This window comes from Mustela putorius, unplaced genomic scaffold (genome assembly GCF_011764305.1).
Source record: "Mustela putorius furo isolate JIRA1106 unplaced genomic scaffold, ASM1176430v1.1 tig00000196_pilon_pilon_pilon, whole genome shotgun sequence".
NCBI lineage: Eukaryota > Metazoa > Chordata > Mammalia > Carnivora > Mustelidae > Mustela > Mustela putorius.
This window is the reverse complement of record NW_025421310.1, coordinates 12831527-12851328: the sequence shown is the minus strand read 5'-3', so window position 1 is coordinate 12851328 and position 19802 is coordinate 12831527. Positions and strand designations below refer to the sequence as shown.

Sequence of the window (19802 nt, the reverse complement as noted above, 5' to 3'; positions counted from 1 at the left end):
ACAGGTGCCAGACGGGAGGGCAGAGAGGTCAGGTAAGCCGCCCCGGGTTCCCCAGCCAGAAAGTGGTGGGCCCAAGTGGGCCCATTTGCCGATGACATGCAAGCAGGCAAGCAACGGGGAGAGGAGTGGGAGGAGGAGGTCTGGGGGAGCTGGTGGCCGGAAGGCCCACCTTGTAGTATCTGTTGGTCGTGTTGTTCTGGAAGAGTGTGATGCACTTGCAGTCCAGGCGCCAATAGTGCCGCTTCCTCTGTTGGGAGAGGTGCTCCAGAAGGTGAGGTGGTCCGTCCTTGGCGCAGTCGGGGCTCCAGCTCTTCCCGGAGCCAAGCCCCGCCCCCAAGTCTAGCCCCGCCCCAGAATGCCCCACCCCTTCCGTCTCTCATCCCCGCCCTTCTAATTCTAGCTCCGTCCCCAGTAAGGCCCCGCCCATCTCTAACTGCAGCCCCACCCCGCCTCGTCCCTTTCTCAAATTAATCCCGCCCCTCCCGCCTTAGCTCACCCCACCTTGCCCCGCCCCATAACCCCTCTCCAACTTTAGGTCTGCCTCCAGCAAACCTGCCCCACCCCTATCTCCTATCTGCCCAGACCCCTCCACTATAAGCCCTCCCCACCTTTCATCCCAACTTCGCCCCACCTGGCCCTTACTTCACAACCCCACTTAATCACCTCTAGTTAGGCCTCTAGCCCGGGCCAGCACCCCCTGAGTCCATCCTCTAGAACCTGAGCCCTTCTCGGCCCTACTCCTAACTCCAGCTTCCCCGTTCTTGGTCTCACGCTTCCCCTGACACTGCCCTTAGCCCCGCGTCTTTCCCGACTTCTGCCCTACCCGTCCACTCTCCCTTAGAACCCATCCCTCTAATTCTAGCTCCGCTTCCAGATGGGCACCGCCTACCCCCCAACCCCACCCAGCCCCACCTCCTAAAGCGGAGTTTTCCCCGCCCCTAACCTTAGCTCCGCCCCACCTAGCCCCATCCCGCCCACTCACCAGCGTGTCCTTGTTACTGTAATGGACCACCCAACCCTCGCGTAGGGTGGTGCTAGATTTCCGCGTCGTGTGTCGCACCGACTGCACCACCCTCATTAGGGGGATGTACCCCAAGGAGCTGGGAGAGAGGGGGAGAGGAAGAGGCAAGAGGTTACAAGTGGAAAATACCCATTAGCACTAGGGGCCTCAGAGCGCATTTCTGGGCAGCCAGGAGTGGGGTTGTTTTTGGCCACACTTTTGTGATTTCCACATTTCCCATGAGGAAGGGGACGCTAGATAAGGTCACATTACAAGGCTGGGGTCCGAAGTCACGTGGCCTGGCAAATCACCTAACCTCTAAGGTACCTCTGTTTCTCCATCCAAAGGGGTTGCTGTAAGGGGTGAAAACCTTTCTTAGGAGTTTAGCACAATGCTTGGCATCCAGTGGTCCTCCCATAAGTGCTAATCAGTACTGAGCCCAGTGACTGTGGAGCCAGCTGTGTGACACTAGGCAAGTGACTCAACCTCTCTGTACCTCATTGCCCTTATCGGTGCACATGCTATTATTACAGAGAGGAAATAAACACTTAGAGAGATTCACAGACTTGCTCAACCACCTCTTGATCCCTGCACTAAACCAGGACTCAGGTGGCTCTGGCACTTCCCTTTGCCTCTCTGAGACTTGGTTTCCTCATCTGTGAAATAGGCTGCCTCTCCCAACACCCCCACCCCACCCAAGTCCATCAAGATCCAACTCTTACAGCCTCTTACTCTGTTACTAAACACTTCAGGAAAGACCTGGCAGAAAGGGAACTTGAACTTCCAGGCAGCTCGAGTCAGGTAGAATCAGTAAGAAACTCTCTGTAATTATTGTGACTTGCATATCCATCTTTCCTTCAGGGTGGTCTCCCATCCCCTTCCTCTGGCCCTCTCTGCTCCAGCCACACCAAACTCAGTGTCGTTTCTGGAACATGCTTGGCCCTACCACAGGGCCTTTGCACTTGCTGCTCTCTTTGCTTGGCAAGCTCTTCCACCAACTATCTTCCACATGTCTCCTTTCCTCTCCTTTCTCCCGGCCCTCCTTTAGATCTCTTCAAATGTCAACTTCTCAGAGAGGCCCCCTTTAATGGCCCTAAAACAATGTATCTTCATTCTCTGTTCCCCCCCCTTGCTTTATTTTTTTAAATGTATCTTTATTTTTATTTATTTTTTGAAAGCAGTCATCGGTACCTGATGCTATGGATGCATTTGTTTACTGCCTGTCTCTCCAGTTAAAGTGTTGGCTCTATGAGGCCAGAGAGTTTTCCTGGTTTGGTTCACAGCTGGGTGCTTGGAAGTCCTAGAACCCAGCCGGTGCTCAATAAGTGTCTATTGATGCACCATGGAAATGGCTCACCCTCCTCACATCAATGCCCCCTTGGCCTCATGGGGTGAAGTCTCAGCTCCTTTCTCTTAGTAATGACTGGCTGAAGCCAGTAAACTTCAATCTTCTAACCTAGGAGTAGGGGTGGTATTCCTTACAGTCCTTCTGAAAAGGATTTCATTCAAGGAATCGATGACAGCTTCAATCCACAGGTTACCCTCATTTACAAATGTCTTACTGTATTAGTACAATATACCAATAATAGTGTGTTAATATTATTCTAAAACATGCCAAAAGAGCGAAAACATCTAAAAGATGAGATTAAAAGTAAAGAGAAATGGGAAGGCAAATATTTGTCCCCATACTCCAGAATGGATCACCTCCCACCCTCCGCGCTTTGGGGACTCAAGAACAGAGTACTGGGGAGGATTCTCTTTCCATCTGCTCAGAGTTTACAACCCGGCAAGCACTTGACCTGCGTGATCTAAAGGAATTAGAAAATCGCCCTACAAGACAGGTCGCGTCATCGGCCCAGAGAACGTCATTCACTTCACCCTTAGGACAATCCGCAAAGGTAGGTCCTACTTTTATCCCCATCTTACTGACGAAGAAACTGAGGGCCCAGAGAGGTTAATCTCCTGCCTAATGTCATACAACAGATTCCCACGTTCTTACTCTTTGCTCTGTCACTTTGCAACAAGACTGTTTCTGGAAGGGCCTGCCAGCAGCTGATCCCAGAGACATCCTCGTGGGGGAGGAGCTAAGCAGCTGGGAGATGGGAAAGCAGGGAAGCAGAGGGTTTGACTACTGTTTGAATGACTGGATTAGCAGTTCCAAAAGAGAAATATACTCTAAATTAGAAATCCGCTTCTATGAAAGCTTTTCAAAAAATGTACATTTTGGGAGCGCCTGGCTGGCTCAGATAGTTAAGTGTCTGCCTTCAGCTCGGGTCATGATCACAGGGTCCTGGGCTGGAGCCCCACATTGGGCTCTCTGCTAGATGGGGAACCTGCTTTCCCCCCTCTCTCTGCCTGCCTCTGTCTACTTGTGATCTCTTTCTGTGTGTCAAATAAATAAATAAAATATTTTTTTTTAAAGATTTCATTTATTTATTTATTTGACAGAGAGAAATCACAAGTAGACGGAGAGGCAGGCAGAGAGAGAGAGGGAAGCAGGCCCCCCGCCGAGCAGAGAGCCCGACGCGGGACCCGACCCCAGGACCCCGAGACCACGACCCGAGCCGAAGGCAGCAGCCCAACCCACCGAGCCACCCAGGCGCCCAAATAAAATATTTTTTAAATGTACATTTTTTAGGAAAAAGGTATAATTTAAAAACAAAATGTGAGGGCGCCTGAGTGGCTCAGTGGTTAAGCCGCTGCCTTCGGCTCAGGTCATGATCTCAGGGTCCTGGGATCGAGTCCCGCATCGGGCTCTCTGCTCAGCAGGGAGCCTGCTTCCTCCTCTCTCTCTCTCTCTCTCTGCCTGCCTCTCTGCCTACTTGTGATTTCTCTCTGTCAAATAAATAAATAAAATCTTTAAAAAATAAATAAATAAATAAAAATAAAAAAAAATAAAAAAAAAAAATAAAAACAAAATGTGAGTGCCTGGAAAATTTACAGGGGACATCAAGCTATTGTAGAGATAGGACAGGCCTTTCCCGGAGGGTGCCCCAGGTACCTCTCAGCCTTGCCTCCCTCGCCTTCCTCCTCCTCACTGGCATGGAGGGCATTTTCTGAGTGGGAGCCCGGGATGATTCCCGAGTCGTCAGACTCGTCCATGAGGGAGCTCTTGTCAGCCTCGCTGAAATCGGTGGCCTCCTCCATCGGCACATCTAGCAGGATGAGGGCATCAGAGGAGCCTCTACCCAGTACCGCCACCACCCCCCTCCACTTCCCCGCTCACCCCACAGCCTCTCACCTCCATTGATGAGTGCTTCCCCTAAGCAGTCGTTAGGGACACGGGTGGCACAGCGCTTGTGACAGTTAAACTTGCAGTCTGGTATGACGACAGGGAGCAAGCAGACATGTAGGAGGGGAGAGAGACGTCACCTGTAAGGGTTGAACCTTGACTCCTAACCCCCAGGCCCAGAAGATTCTGCTTTTGCTGTTTTGGGGTCGGTTGTCTCTCTTTGAGTCTAGAACATTCGGGGTTGGGGAATCTCTTGCTGTTGGGGGCCGGTCTGTGCGTCATATATGTTTAGCGGTCATCCCTGACCTCTACCCACTAGATGCCACTAGCACATCCCTGTAAGATTCTATTTTTTTTCTAATTCTAGAGTTCTAAGATTCCAAATTTCAATGTCCGACTGTCTAGAACTTGACACATCTATGATTCTACAGTTCTAAGAGTCTAGACTGCTAAGATTCCTTTATGTCCAAGGTTTTAGGATTATCGGTAACTTAAACTCTAGATATCAGTGACTCTATAGTTCTACAATTCTGGACTTCAAACCATCCAGAATCTGATGATTCCAAGGTTCTAGGATTCCACACACCCAAGATTCTAGAATTTGACTCTTCCAATGAATTCTAGAATTGGACAGCTCTAAATTTTATGGATGTCAATGTCTGGTGTTCTAGAATTTGATAATCCAGAGCTCTATGTTCTGTGTGTCTAGGACTGTAGGATCCCATGGCCCTAAGGGTATATGATTCTAGATTTCTAAGGTTTACATTTGATGCTTCTAGGCTTCTACCATTCTCAAATCTGATGGTTCTAAAGTTCCAGTATTCTGAGAATCTATAATCTGGGAGTTCTAGGATCTCCAAGTCTAAGGTTCTGTGGTTCTTTTCATGGACCCCGATAATCCAGAATTCCTGAAGCCTATGGTTCTAGTTCTGTGGTTCCAGAATTCTCAAGTTCTACGGTTTAAGAATCCCATATGAAGTGGCTCATAGATCTAAATCTCTAAGGTTCTAGGATTCCAAAATTCCAAAGGTTCTAGAACACCAGGATTCAGGGCACTCTTCTCCTGAGGCTCTGGGCTCCTAAGGATCAAAATACTGGAATTCTTTTTCTTTCTTTCTTTCTTTCTTTCTTTTTTTTTTTTTTTTTTAAAGATTGTATTTTAAAGTCCTCTCCATACCCAGCATGGGTATGGAGAAATCACAAACCCAAGATTGAGAGTCTCAGGCCCCACCGACTGAGCCAGCCAGGCATCCCCAGAGTACTGGGAGTTTTAGTTCCTGCCACAAGCCCAGGTGAGAGAGGCCCCAGGTCCTCTGAGTATGTGTCTGTGCGGGCCTTCTGACCCCATCTGTCTCCCCCAGGGGGGTCCCGCTGACCTTTGCACTGCAGGCCCTGGCGAAAGAGACCCTTGAGGAGTTTCTTGCAAGCCTGGCAGACGGTGGGCCGCGTGTAGCTGTGGATGAGGAACGTGTGCGGGACCTTCACCTTGGAGAGCAGCATCTTGTCCAGCTCGATGGGGCGGCCCGTGTAGGAGGAGGCAGAAGAGGAGGAGGAAGAGGATGGGGGGCGGCGAGGCAGGAGTTCGGTGGTACTGCGGCTCTATGGTCAGCAGGAATGGAGGGAACATATTAGTGCGCGGCCCCATGCCTGGGCCCTGTCGTCCGACCCCAACCCCCCAACTCCCCGCCACTAGCCCGCCCGCTCCCCAGCCCCTCACCAGCTCATCAGCCATGCAGGGCAGGGACTCGGAGGTGCTGAGGCGCACAGAATGGCCACTGGCCAGAGACGTGGACGACAGGCGCCTCTTGCGTGCGCCACTGCAGTTGTTAGGGATGCTGAAGGCACAGCGCTTGTGGTAGTTCAGTCCGCAGCCTGCGGGGGGCGCCAGACGATCAGAGACATCCTTGCACCAGTCCTGGGCTCTAAAACTCCGCCCCGCCCGCTTCCCTTTCTGTAGATTAGGAATACAGCAGCCCTCTCAGGAGAGCCCCCTGCGAGCGCCACTAAAGCCAACGAAAAACTACAAAAACCCAAATCGGGTAGAACCACTACCGGACTAGAAGGTTCTGGACCAGTCCACCAGGCAAAGAACCACGAGCAGGTGAGGCCCTTGCTGAGGTCCCGGGGAATGTGGATTGGGGGGCAGTAGCAGAACGGAGGGACCACGGAACCAGCTGCACAAAGCAATAACTAGTTCTTCCTTATCTGTGTGTACACCAACTATTTGTGCTTTCTTCCTTCTATCTCCCATCATCTGACATAACATTTTTTTTTTTTAATATGTAACGCTTTAGGAATACATGTGTTATCTGTGCCCAGGGGCCATGCTATTATTCTCTGTATTGGCCCCATTTCAGTACATGTGCTGCCGAACGGAGCACTGTATTCGTATTTAAGTTACATGACATTATAAAAATAGAAATAAAAAAATTACAGGACATCGAAGGAAAAGAGTGAACAAGCATCATCTCCTGGGGAAAAGGGTTAGCATGTTTTCAGTTGTACTCAGGACAATTCTATTGAATCAGATGGAAATATGACTCTATTGTCATTTCTTCCTTAATTTATCATTAAAAAAAAAAAATCCAAAATCCTCTTCCATGAAAGAATCAGGCTCAGCTTGTTGTCTTCCTAGCAGGCTTCCTGAACACTTGCTCCCATACATCTCCAGAGATTCCAAATGATTCCAGGAAGGCTCCCTCTTCTGGAGTGAAGAATGTTCCTCCAGGCTTTGGAAGCTTCTTTGGGACTGCCTCATGGAGCCTATCTTCTGGCAGCCTGGCTGTCATAGGCTTTCCCAAAGGTGGTGGTATGAGAAGAGCTTTGGGATGGTCCACAACCTTTGCGAACAGGAAACACTTCCCAGCACTGGCCTTTGCTCCCTCGTGTGCTTCACAGGACTTCAAAATCTCATCTGTGACTCTCTGAGTATCAAGGCAGAGTCAAACTCGCATCGGAAGATGTTATGAAGGCATTAAGAACAGTCATTTGGGGGTGCCTGGGTGGCTCAGTGGGTTGGGCAACTGCCTTCAGCTCAGGTCATGATCCTGGAGTTCCGGGATGGAGTCCCATATCAGGCGCCCTGCTCAGCGGGGAGTCTGCTTCTCCCTCTGACCCTCCCCCTTCTCATCCCCTCTCTCTCAAATAAATAAAATCTTAAAAAAAAAAAAAAAGTCACTTGGGACTCCTTTGGAACCACATGAACGAGGGCCATCATCTGTGTGGCTGAACCAGTGAAATCCGTGCTAAGGGTGCCCGTTAAAATCGACAATGCCAGGGGCTTCTGGGTGGCTCTGTTGGTTGAGTATCTGGCTCTTGGTTTCAGCTCGGGTCATCTCAGGGTTGTGAGATGGAGCCCAGAGTGAGGCTCCTTGCTGAGCATGGAGCCTGCTTAAGATTCTCTCTCCCAAAGCGCCTGGGTGGCTCAGGGGGTTAAAGTCTGTGCCTTCAGCTCAGATCATGATCCCAGGGTCCTGGGATCGAGCCCCGCATCCGGCTCTCTGCTCAGTGGCGAGCCTGCTTCCCCTTCTCTCTCTGCCTGCCTCTCTGCCTACTTGTGATTTCTCTGACAAATAAATAAATAAAGTCTTAAAAAAAGATTCTCTCTCCCCCTCTCCCTCGGCTACTCCCCCCTTACCACTGCTTGTGCACGGGCATTCTCTCAAAACAAAAAAACACAAAACACCTCCCTTTTATGACACCAGGACTACACGTCAGGATGAAGGTTACAAATGTCAAGACACCAAGAGTTGGATGTGGTTTGCGCACGATGGCAGTACTGACAACAGCCTTGAACGTGCTGAATTGGTTTTCCACAGACCCAATGTGGCTATCATCCCTCGAGCCCTTAAATGCCACAGGTCTCTTTAGGGCTGCGGGGTAACAATCCTGGTCAATGCTGCAGGTCTTCTGGAACACAGGGTCCGTATGAGTGCCATTGCCGTGAAGCTGGAGATCCTTGGATGGTGGAACATTCAAGAATACACTTCTGATGGAGGTGTGGTCTTCGCAGAATGGATGGTCTTCATCAGGGAAGAGTGGACCTGCAGAACCTGACCTTTGGGCTTCACCTTGAGACACACCGGTGTGTTCCTTTATATTTTAAGTATGATCGAAGGACATGCGTGTGGGTGCTTGTTGTAGCTGAACATGTGTCCATCCCCCAAATTCATAAGTCAATGCCCTAACTGCCAATGTGACCGTATTAGACTTTAAGGAGGTAAATAAGGTTAAATGAGGCCTTAAAGGTGGGGCGCTGATCCAACGTGATCAGGGTCTTTATATAAGGGAGACACTTGAGAAACTATTGTCTCTCCTCACACCACGGGAGCGACACAGTGAGATGGCAGCCGTGTGCAAGCCAGAAAGAGGGTTCTAACCAGGAAACCACGCCCTGTCCGACTCGTGATCTTAAACTTTCCAAGCTCTGGAACCGTGAGTTCTAAATATGTGTTGTTTAAACCACTCAGCCTGTGGTATTTTGTTATGACAGGTCCTTGCACACTGAGGGGCCCAGTCAGTGAGGAGGGGACTCTGCTGGTCAGCTTTCTGTGTCAGCCCCAGTAATTCAGATGCTAATGTAGGGGTTGCTGTGAAGGTATTTTGTACGTGTGATTCAAGTGCACAATCAGATGACCTGAAGTGAGGGAGAGTATTCTAGTTAATCCGGGTGGGCCTGGTTCAATCAACTGAAACGTTAGAAAGCAGAGCTGAGATTTCCCAGATGAAGAAACTCTTCCCTGTCCAGCCTGCCCTTCCTGACGTGTTGCCCTATGGATTTCAGAGTTGCTGGGCCAGCCCCCACACTCCTGTAAGCGAATTCCTTCCAAATATCCCTTAATATTTACCTCCTACTGGCTGTTTCTCTGGTGATTCCTGTTACAGACTCCACCTTCTTCCCTAGGCACCGTCCCCTTCTCCTCCCCCAAGCTCTCTGCCCCCTTACCTCTCCCTGGGAGCTCTGCATCAGGCTCCACCTCCCGCAGCTGAGCCCCGCCCAATCCCCCACCCATCACTCAACCCCCGCCCCCAACTCCTCCCCAAAGCTGTGTCTCTGGGCCCTTACCGCTCTCTCCGAGCCACGCCCCCTATCCCTGAGCTCCACCCCACTCCGCCCCGCCCTCCTGACATTCCCCCCCTTCCCCACCCCCCCCCCGGCCCCGCCTCCAGCCCCTCTCCCCTCACCATCACACTTGAGGCCTTGGCGCACAAGACCGAAGAGCATCTCCCCGCAGTGATCGCAGAAGGCCGGCGCTCGGTAGGAGTGCACCGTGAGGGCGTGCGGGCGAATCTGGAAGTCCTCGAAGGTGGCCGAAGCTGCAGGCAGCAGGGAGGGGCGGATGGTTGAGCCGGAGCGGTGAGGGCTGTTCCTGGGTTTCTCACAGTCCTCCCCGCCGGGAGGTTTGATCTTGCCTGCCTTCATTTATGCGCATATTACATGGTACCCGAGTTTAAATCCCAGCGTCACCGCTGGGCAAGACACCTGTGCCGTGGACTGGGGAGTTGTTTAGTGGGTACAGAGTTTCAGTTCCGCAAGATGAAAACATTCGTGGAGACTGTTGCAGGACAACGTGAAGGTAATTAACACTACTGAACAGGAGCCTTAAAAATGGCTAAGATGGTACATTTTATGTTGTGTACATTTCACAATGAAACATTTTAAAATAAAATTTAAAAATACAGATGCCTGGGTCCCACCCTCACAGCTGCTGATCTGCTTGGTCTAGGATGGAGCTTGAGCGTCAAGAGAAAAATACCAAATCCCTATGTATCTCAGTTTTCTCATCTTTAAAATGGAAATACAACAAACACAGAGCATTGCCCTAGGTGTCAGGGACACCACACAGAACAAATTCCCTGCCTGGCCTCTAGTAAGGGAGGCAGCCAACCAAAATAAAGAAAATAAATATTCTTATTTAACAATCACCCAGGGGTGCCTTGGTGGCTTAGTTGGTTAGTCTGGTTTTAGCTCAGGTCATGATCCCTGGGATCCAACTCTACACTGGGTTCCCTGCTGGGCAGGGAGTCTGCTTCTCCCTCCCCCTCTGTCCCCTCCCCCTGCTGTGCTCTCTTGCTTGCTCTCTCCATCTCTCTGTCAAGTAAATAAATAAATCTTTAAAAAATATAGATATATATGTATATGTCTATGTGTGTGTGTGTGTGTGTGTATATATATATGTATATATATATATATCTCTTTTTTAAAAATCGCCCAACCTAGCAGTTACCTAGTGCCAGGCACTGCTCCAAGTACTTTAAAATACTAGTGAATTCAGTTCTCTCAAGAGCCCTGGAAGTACATTGTTTTACCCCCATTTTCCAGATGAGAAGATTATAGCACAGAAAGGTGAAGCAACTTGCCCAAGGTCACACAGCTAGCAAGCTGTGGAACTTGAAATCGAATCTGAGCCAGTGTGGCTCCAAAGTTCATGCTTTCAGTACTGCATTTACTGCCTCTTGGAAATGTTTAAGTAATAAAATATACAGCATATGTCTACTATAATCAAATAAAAAAAAACTGTCAAGCAGCTGTTTCTTATCTCAATAACGGGACGAATATTTACAGAGAACCAACATAAACTGGGTACTCTGGAAGACAAAGCCCGGCTGAAACACTTGCATGGTCTTATCTGATGTTCTTAGTTTCTATACGTGTCATTTTACATGTTTCCCTAGGGTAAAATTATATATTTATATATATTTGCACATTATGCATATACTATGCATATAAGTATACATATTTGCACAATTTGTATATTTGTATATAATGTAAATTATATATTAGTATTATATACTATATTATCTATTATATATTAATATACTATAACATATATAACATGTTATATATATTATGTAATATATGTTATGTATCATTATATATCATACTATATATTACATGTCATTATATTATACAGTATATATGTATTATATATTTATTTAATGTAAATACATATAATTTTATTATTTATTTATATATTATATTTATTATATATTTACATTATATAAATATATGATATTAAAACATATGATGTAAATGATATAAATATTTGCCCATTATATATATAAGTATATGCAATATATATATTCCAGAAATAAAGTACAACTCCAAAAAAAAAATACATACAGCAGACTAGAAGTCAATAAGTGCTTAGGAGAAAAATTAAGCAGAGAAGGGAAAGTGGGAAGGTACAAGATGTACAATTTTAGAAGGTGGCTGAGGAGGGCCCCCTTCAGTTGTTGTTAGGGCAAAAGCCTGAAGGAGGCGAGGGTATGAGCCATGTAGGTTTCCAGGAAAGAACATGCCCAGTATCATAATAGTAGTCTCTACAGATTCTTTCTTCAGGGCTAAATGCATTATTATATGGAAAGCTTTTAAGACAGAGTTCTTGGGGCGCCTGGGTGGCTCAGTGGGTTAAGCCTCTGTCTTCAGCTCAGGTCATGATCTCAGGGTCCTGGGATCAAGCCCCACATCTGACTCCCTGCTCAGCGGGGAGCCTGCTTCCCCCATTCTCTCTCTCTGCCTACCTCTCTGCCTGCTTGTGATCTCTCTCTCTCTGACAAATAAATAAAATCTTAAAACAACAAAAAAAAGGGGTGCCTGGGTGGTTCAGTGGGTTAAAGCCTCTGCCTTCAGCTCAGGTCATTATCTCAGGGTCCTGGGATTGAGCCAAGCATCTGGCTCTCTGCTCAGTGGGGGGCCCATTTCCTCTCCTCTCTCTGCCTGCCTCTCTGCCTACTTGAGATCTCTGTCTGTCAAATAAATAAAATCTTAAAAAGAAGAAGAAGAAGAAGAAGAAGACAGTGCTCTTTATTTCTTATCTTATTATTTTTTTAAGATATTATTTTTAAGTCATCTCTACACCCAGCGTGGGGCCGAAACCCACAAGCCTTGACATCCAGAGTTCCATGCTCTACTGACTAAGCCAGTGAGGTGCCCCATATTTTTTTTTAATTTTTAAAATTTATTTTTATTTTATTTAATTTAGTAACGGTTTTATCTATTTATTTGTCAGAAAGAGAGATAGGGCACAAGCAGGGGGAGTGGCCAGCAGAGGCAGAGGGAGAAGCTAGCTACCCGCTGAGCAGGGAGTCCAATGTGGGACTCGATCCCAGAACCCTGGGATCACGACCCCAGCCAAAGGCAGATACGTAACCAAATGAGTCACCCAGGACTCCATAATTTTTTTTTTTAAATTTTAAACAATGCTCTTTAAACAGAGCACATAGGGGTGCCAGGGTGGCTCAGTGGGTTAAAGCCTCTGCCTTCAGCTCAGGTCATCATCCCAGAGTCCTGGGATCGAGTCCCACATTGGGCTCTCTGCTCCGCGAGGAACCTGCATCCCGCCCACCCCCTCCCCCCGCCTGCCTTTCTGCCTGCTTGTGATCTCTGTCTGTCAGATAAATAAATAAAGCAGGGCTAGTGGGTTCCAAGCCCATAGAGCACATAGAAAGTCCTCAATAAATATTGGCTTTTATTTTTCAAGTTTCATTTTTGCACTAAGTCTCATCCTCTTTCCTACCCTCCCCACCCCACCCCCAAATTTCAGTCTAATATTGAGCTATTGTCCTTGTTATCGTGCACAAGAAAGGGGTTGTGCCCTTCTATGTGCCAAGCACTGCTTACACAGGGTAAAGCTATGAACACTCCGCTCTCAGTGGGCTGACATTCTTTTGGGGAGACAGACAGGAAACACATACACACACACAGAAGGCAATTTCAGACACTGGAGGAAATGGCATTGAAGCTCAGATCCAACTAGCAAGAAGGAACTAGCTACGAGAAGAGGCGGGGAGGGAGGCACTGAGAACTAGTCCACACACCTGGAGATGGGAGGAAGCTCAGTTTGTTCAAGGGACAGAGAACAGACAACCATGGCAGGAACAAAGAAAGTTAGGGGGACAGTGTAACAGGTGAATTCAGGGAACTGGCAGGGGCCAGATCATGGGCAGCCATTTAAGGCCATATTGAGGAGTTTGCATTTTATCCCCAGGGTAATGGGGAGCCATGGGAGGATTCTGAGCAGTGAAGTGTCGTGATCTGACTTGTGAGCTACGGTAATAGGTAACAGTCTAGGCAGGAGGTGACCGCTGCCGGGACCAGAGGAGGCAGTAAGAAACAGATTCAGGAGGTATCTTAAAGGTGAGACTAATTGGTTTGATGCAGATCAAGGGAAAGGGTGAGAGAAAAGGAGGAGTCACCAGGATGTCCCCAGGACAGGTGGCAAGAGCACCTGAGTGAATGCTGATGGAAGAAAGGAGGACAAAATCAAGATTTCTGCCTTGGACAAACCATCTCTGAGCTGCCTAGAGCTGCCAAGGAAAAGTGTCGGGGACAAGCTATAGGACCAAGATTTGGATGTAGCAGAGGGGGAGACCAAGATGAATGAAAATCCAAGAGTAGCCAGCCTATGGGAGAGGATTTAAAACCTAAGTTAAGGTCACGAGGGCTATAAACGCAAACTTCAAATTGTCATCCATCCATTCAACCCATTTTACTGAGCATTGCGCATGCAAGGACTGGGGGAGGAGACACAGCCAAGAATAAGGCAGGTAGTTCCCACCCCTCACCCTTCTAGAAGCACCCTAGGCTCTCTACTCCTCTGCAGTGCCAAGAGCTTCTCATCTCTAAAATGAGCCTGGCCAGTGGGTGACTAGATTCTGGCTGAAAACACACGTTCCCGGGCTTTCTCTGACCTTGCAGAGTCTCATTTCCTTTAGCATTTCAGCGGGAAGGACCAACGGGCATCAGAACATTTCAAACTCTGTATCAAAGTATAACATACATCTAGAAAAAGACGTATCCCCAGTGCCTGGTTCAGTGACCGGTCACACTGTACACACTGTGTCACCAACACCCTGATAAGTGGCAGTTTAAATCAGTCCCCAGCAATCTCCCTTGTGCCCCCCAGGTGATGGTGGTACCCTTCCCGACCCCTGCTGCGAAGGCTCCGCCTTCCTCGCTCCTAACTGTATCCCTCTCTGGACTTCATAAAAGGAATTAGACAATATGTAGTCTGATGTGTAGGAAATGCCTTTCCGCGTTAGTTTTTGTGAGATTCACCCACGTGGCTGGACATGGCCTGCGTTCAGTGCTGTGCGAATTTCACGGTGCGTACACGCCATATTCATGGTGCGCACACGCAACATATTTACCCATTCCCGGGCGGTAGCTTGTCAAAGCTCCATGCGTGACTCTAATTTGCGACCAGGGCTTGGAACCCACTAGCCCTGACTTTAAGAAGCATGTTTCTGGACCCACGTCTCCTCTCCCGGCACCATTAGTCCCGCCCCCCACTAGAGGCGGCGCCCCCCAGGCGGCCCCTGGCTCACCCGACAGCACCACCTCCACCAGGTCGCCCTCCTGGATGTCTCCAACCGAGCGCACCAGCTGCAAGAGGTTGGCCGACGTGGGGTCATGTTTGAAGAGAAGGATCTTGTCGTAAAGGCCATAGAAGCCACACTCGGGGAACTGAGGGGCGGGAGAGAGAGGTGGTGACGGGAAGGCTCAGAGCTGCTCAGCGGCAGCGGTCTGGAACACTCCCAGGGCAGGGCCCACAGTTTCCCCCGGAAACAGAGACCCCGCAGCCCTGCGTTTCCTGCCTGCTCCCTCCCAAGGGCAGCTCGAGAGAGCGAGTGAGTGAGCGGGAGGGCATGGTGCCAGGGCCCCAGGTGTGCTGGGAGCGAGCGCCCATGGAGTTTGGTGGCTGGACCGGGAAACTAGAGTGGCAGGGAGAGTGGCTCTGGGAGCGTGAGCACCTAGAATTTTCCGTGGGGGTGGGAGGTTAAGTGAACACCCCCTCCTTTAAGCCCCCACCCCAGCTTCCTTCCTGGATCTATAGTCCTTGTAACCTGGTTCCAGGCCCAGCACTGGGGTGGGGCCAGTTGGAAGAAGGGGATTTAGGACTCCTGGGGGGGGGGGCAGGGAGGCATTGAAGGCTAGGACTCAAGGGAGATGGAGGTAAGAAGGGTGCCCCCCACCCAATGTCCAAAGGACCCAGGTGTCCCTAGTTGGGGCTGGGGGGGGCAGGAAGTGAAACCCTGTAGAACAGAAAGTGAAACTGCCCAGGTGGAGCCGCGGGAAGGACGGAAAGGGGCCCCGCCACACCTGGACAGAAGACAGAAAACAAAACTGGGGTGAGGCCTGAGGAAGGAGGCCCAAGTTTGGGCACCGGACAAATTACACCCAGGGGGCAGTCAGGCCTCTACCCCACCCCCATCTGTCTTTCCAAAGAGCAGGCTGAGTTGGGTGTGACAAGTGGACCTCTGGGCTTGGGGGCTTGGTGGAGGACCAAGGAAGCCCCATATTGTTCTTGTCTGCCGGGAGAGGGTCCACAGCTCACAGGGACTGCCTGGGTCTTGACTGCCTTGGTGGTGGTGGTGGTGGGATCTGTATCTAAGCTTCAGTTTCCCTGTCTATAAAATGGGGGAGTTGGCACAGTTCCCCCATGTTTCTCTGAAGCCCAAAGAATTCATTTCTAGGGTTCTGAGAAGATGCTGGAATTTGAACATTTTGGGATTCTAACATGCTCACATGCTATAGGATACGGATATCTTAGGTTCCGGTGCATTATCATGACGTTTCAGGATTTCAACAACCTAGATCAGGAGCAATCTGGTATTTTCATGTCCTAGGACTCTAATAAACTGGGGTTCATTTGAATGTCTTACTATTAAAGGATTTCAACAACCCACCATTCCAAAATTCTAACACTTTAACATTCTAGGATTCCAACAATCCAGGAATCTAATATTCTATCATTTTAATGTTTGAGGATTCCAACAACCTAGAATCTAATGTTGGAACACTCAGAGGAGTTCGATTACCTAGCAGTGGCCTATCCGAACAATCTAGAATTCTAATTCTATTAGTCTAACATTTGATTGTTTTAGTATTCCAACAACCTAGGATCCTAATGTTTGGACAATTTGTTTGTCTTTGTCTTTTTTTTTTTAAGCAAGCTTTATGCCTAACATGGGGGTGGAATTCATGACCCTGAGATCAAGAGTCCCATGTTCCACTGACTGAGGCAGCCAGGTGCCCCCGGACACTTTGATATCAGAGGAGTTCGATTACCTAGCAGTGGCATAGTCGAATAATCTAGAATTGTAATATTCAACATTTTTAAAGTGTAGAATTCCAACAATAGGAAAGCCCACTCTCCTAACTTTCAACATTCTAGAATGCAGGCACTGAGTTCCACCTGGTTTCTCCTTGCCATGATCCCCAGTTTCCCACCCTGGTGTCCAAAACTAAGAGTAGGGTGGGGTTGGGGAAGGTGGGTTTTAATAGGCCAGCATCAGACCTGAGGGGTGGGGACACTGTGATTAGGAGAGGGGACAGAGTCCCCAGAGTCTCTGGGGGTTCCAAAGAGGTGCCTGCCTCTTGACACACATCTCTGGCCTGGGGGAGGGTAGAGATTGGACTCGGAGACCTCACTTGCCCCTGGCAGCTGTGGCAGGCACCCACACCCACACATGTCACCCGATAGCCATGGCCAGGGCGGCTTCAATTTCTACTGTTTCCACCAAATGGGAAGTCGGGGTGGGCTTGAATGGAGAGGTCCCCCATCTGCCCCCCTCCCCGACCTGTCCCTTCCTGCTCACTTCCACACCTAGCTGGCCCCTCCCTTCCTCCCTGCTGGCTGCAGAAAACAATAACACGCAGGGACACGCAATTTGGGGAGGCCTTTGGAGCACCCCGCCCCTGCCCAGGCCTCCCTCCAACGGGTAGTTGGGTCAGGAGCCAACTGGAGGCTAAACGCCCCATCCCCATCCCCCCAGTCGCCCAAGGCTTAATCCTCCTTTTCTCCCCTTCCTCTATGCCAAGCTCCTGGCCACCTCTGCCGGCACCCCCACCCCCTCCGGACCTCTCCCCAAGCCAGTTGGGAGGAACCCTGCGCTCTCACCTTCTGGTCCACGATGGAGCAAGCCAGCTGCTTCACATGGGCCAGCTCAGAGGCGGTGGGGAGCAGCACAAACTCGCGGGTCAGGCCGATCTGGATGTGGAAGGAGACCCCGGAGCTCGGAGCTGGGACCTGGGCCAGTTGCGGTGGCGGCGACTGCAACTCCAAGCCGCCGGGGGGCGGAGGAGACCCCGGCCCGGGAGAGCCTGGGAGCCCGGCGAGATGGGAAGGGGAGGCGGCCATGGGTGGGTCGGGGGGAGGTCCCGGGACTGGTTTCCCGGCGCCCACCCGGGATGCGGCTGAAGGAGCCCGGGGAAGCCGGGTCACTGGATCCGAGGGAGCCCGTAATCTGGTGGTGGAAGCGCGGGGATTCCGGGGATACGAGAAAAGAAACCTAGCAGGTTGAGGGCGCTCGAGGATGGCGAGACCCTGGGAAATTAAAGAAAGGCAATCCTGTGGGTCAAACGCCCGGGAATCATAAAGGAGAAATCTAATGGTTTGAGGGACCCAGCGCTTGAGAGATTCCAAGAAATCAAGAAAATCCAGTAGGTCGGGATCTCAGGGATCAGGAGAGCCCAGGATCCAAAAGCCCCTTGGGGAGAGAAAGCCTTGAGAAGGCAGCAGGGGGAATCCCACAATCCAGTGGCTCTAAGACGAGAATCCAATTAAGAAGGGGACCCGAGGGATTCATCAGACCTTGGGGGTGGAGGACAGGAGTCTCTGAGTCGGTGATCGAGTAGATCCCAAGGATCCGACGGGCCCGGGGATAGGCAGATATCCCGAGGGCCGGGCTGCTAAGCAGGGAATCTCACGGGTCTCAGAAGTTGGAGAAAAATTCGGTCGGGGGCCGCAGAGAAGGGGGCATTGCCGGCGGCGGAGCGGGGGCGGGGAGAGGGAGGGTCGCCCGGCGCTGGGCGCCGGTGGCTCTTTTTCCCCCCTCCAAAGTTTAACTCTGCGGCTGCGGCCCAGAAGGAAGTGTCTGGAGCTATGGCGCAGTCGGCCAATCCGCGCGGGCCTCGGTGACGTTGGAGAGGGGCGGAGCCTGGTGGGGGCCGGGGGCGGAAGGGGAGGGCGGGCCCGTCACCTCGGAGTCGGGGGCGTCACCAGCCCCGCCCGGGTCCGGGTGTCTGGGGTGCGAGGTACCCGGTAGGGATCCGGGACTGATTCCTTCCCCCAACACACCCAGGTCTGGAAAGTTAACTATTCCCTGAGCTGGAGAGGAGGGGCGAGCCACCGGTCGCGGGGCTGGGGCTGAGGAGGGGCCTGGCCCTTTAAGGTAGGGGACCGTCTAGGCTAGCCTGGTCTGCATCCGGCGCCCACCGCAGGGGAAAAGGTGGGAAACCAGTGTCAGGTCCAGCCCGCTTTGCGACCTCTGGGTTCAGCCTGTCTCTTCGCAGAGCGTCGTCCTCCCCACTCCCCTACCCTGCGCAGGGGAGGCAGTACTGTAGGTGCTGTGATGTAGCCCATTACACGGGTGGGAAGACAGCGACCTCCTGATGGGCGGGAAGGACCTTGCCTCCCGTCTCTGGCAGCCTTGACGAGGTGCTCGAAGGCAACTGGAGGGGCCGGGGCTGGGTTATCTGCGCAGGGCCGCTCAGACACAGGGCCGGTGGGGCAGGGGTGCCGTTTCCTTCAGTGAGCTCCCCACTCTGCCCCAGGCCTCAGAAGAGTGAAGAGCCACAGACCTGGGGGGTTGGGGGTGTTAGCTGAAAGGGTCCCCAGGGAGGACAGCACACCCATCCCACCTTCTAGATAATTGGTTGTTGGCGGGGGGCAGTGTGCACGTGTCTGACTGTGGCTTTAGGTAGGTGGTTTCCCCTCTCTGGTCCGGTTTCTTAGATAGGACAGTGACAGGACTGTGCCCAGACGGTCTTTTGGGATTAATGAGATGGTGGCACAGGGCTTAAGTTCAGTAGGCGGTGGCCACCACAGAACCCTTTAGACATAAAGGGGTGGGCACCTCAAGCTCTCAGGTGTTTAGGAGGCCGTTCGTTCAGTCATCCAGCCAGCCAGTACTGAATGCCGACCTACTACTATGTGAGGTGCTAGGCTTGGGCTAAAACAGCTCTTCAGCACGTTCAGGAGCCCCTCAGGCTGGATTTCTCCTCCCACCTAATAATGAGAGAGCGGCTGCCGTTTAGTTTACATTCAGGAAACTGAACCCCCTAGGGACAAAATGACTTGTCCAAGATCACCATGAGAGCTGCTGCCAGGCCCACCCCCTTCACTGAGAGATCAAGGCCTGGCTTTGAGCTTCAAAGGCATTCTGGCAGAGACAGGCCACCTGCCCGCCTGGGTTCCCTGCTAGTGTGGGATAGGGGCCTAGAGAGGAGCCCCCCCTTCCCGCTAAAGGGCTGCTGGGGGCAGCTGAGGTCGGTACAGTAGTGACTCTGCCACCACATCCGGGGGCTGGCGGGGGCTGGGGAAGGAAGTCTGAGGCTGGAGTGAAAACCCAAACCACCACCTGGGGAAGATGCTCAGAGCTCAGAAGGATGAGGGGGGAGTGGGGCCACGTGGAGCTTGTAGCTAGGCTCCTATCAGTGTTCACCTGATGGCCATCTGGCCACCTGCGTCCTTCTTCAAATGTTCCCAGGGCCCTGAGAGGGGCCAGGTCCTATTCTGGGCCCAGGGGCACAGCCCCTGGCAACCCAGAGGGTGGGCATTGGCA

General features: G+C 51.1%; 1 protein-coding gene and 1 non-coding gene across 4 annotated transcripts in view; both read right to left on the bottom strand.

Moving 5' to 3' along the window:
* Window positions 1–18133, bottom strand: part of PRKD2 (protein kinase D2) — a 32655-nt gene extending 14522 nt beyond the window's left edge. The window contains exons 1-10 of one of the 3 annotated variants that reach the window (XM_004767517.3): window positions 17831–18133; window positions 17138–17563; window positions 14562–14700; window positions 9417–9548; window positions 5950–6104; window positions 5609–5831; window positions 4242–4319; window positions 4002–4155; window positions 983–1100; window positions 170–247 (exon numbers count right to left, since the gene is read on the bottom strand). In XM_004767517.3, the coding sequence (XP_004767574.1) occupies window positions 170–247; window positions 983–1100; window positions 4002–4155; window positions 4242–4319; window positions 5609–5831; window positions 5950–6104; window positions 9417–9548; window positions 14562–14700; window positions 17138–17377 (1317 nt within the window). In that variant the 5' untranslated portion in view covers window positions 17378–17563; window positions 17831–18133. Of the gene's footprint in view, window positions 1–169; window positions 248–982; window positions 1101–4001; window positions 4156–4241; window positions 4320–5608; window positions 5832–5949; window positions 6105–9416; window positions 9549–14561; window positions 14701–17137 lie in introns of all 3 variants that reach the window. The other 2 variants (XM_004767518.3, XM_004767516.3) reach the window with 2 other exon arrangements.
* LOC123391294 lies at window positions 6507–6613 on the bottom strand. The gene has a single exon (XR_006605918.1). It is a non-coding gene; the product is annotated as a U6 spliceosomal RNA (small nuclear RNA).
* Window positions 18134–19802: the final 1669 nt, after the last annotated feature.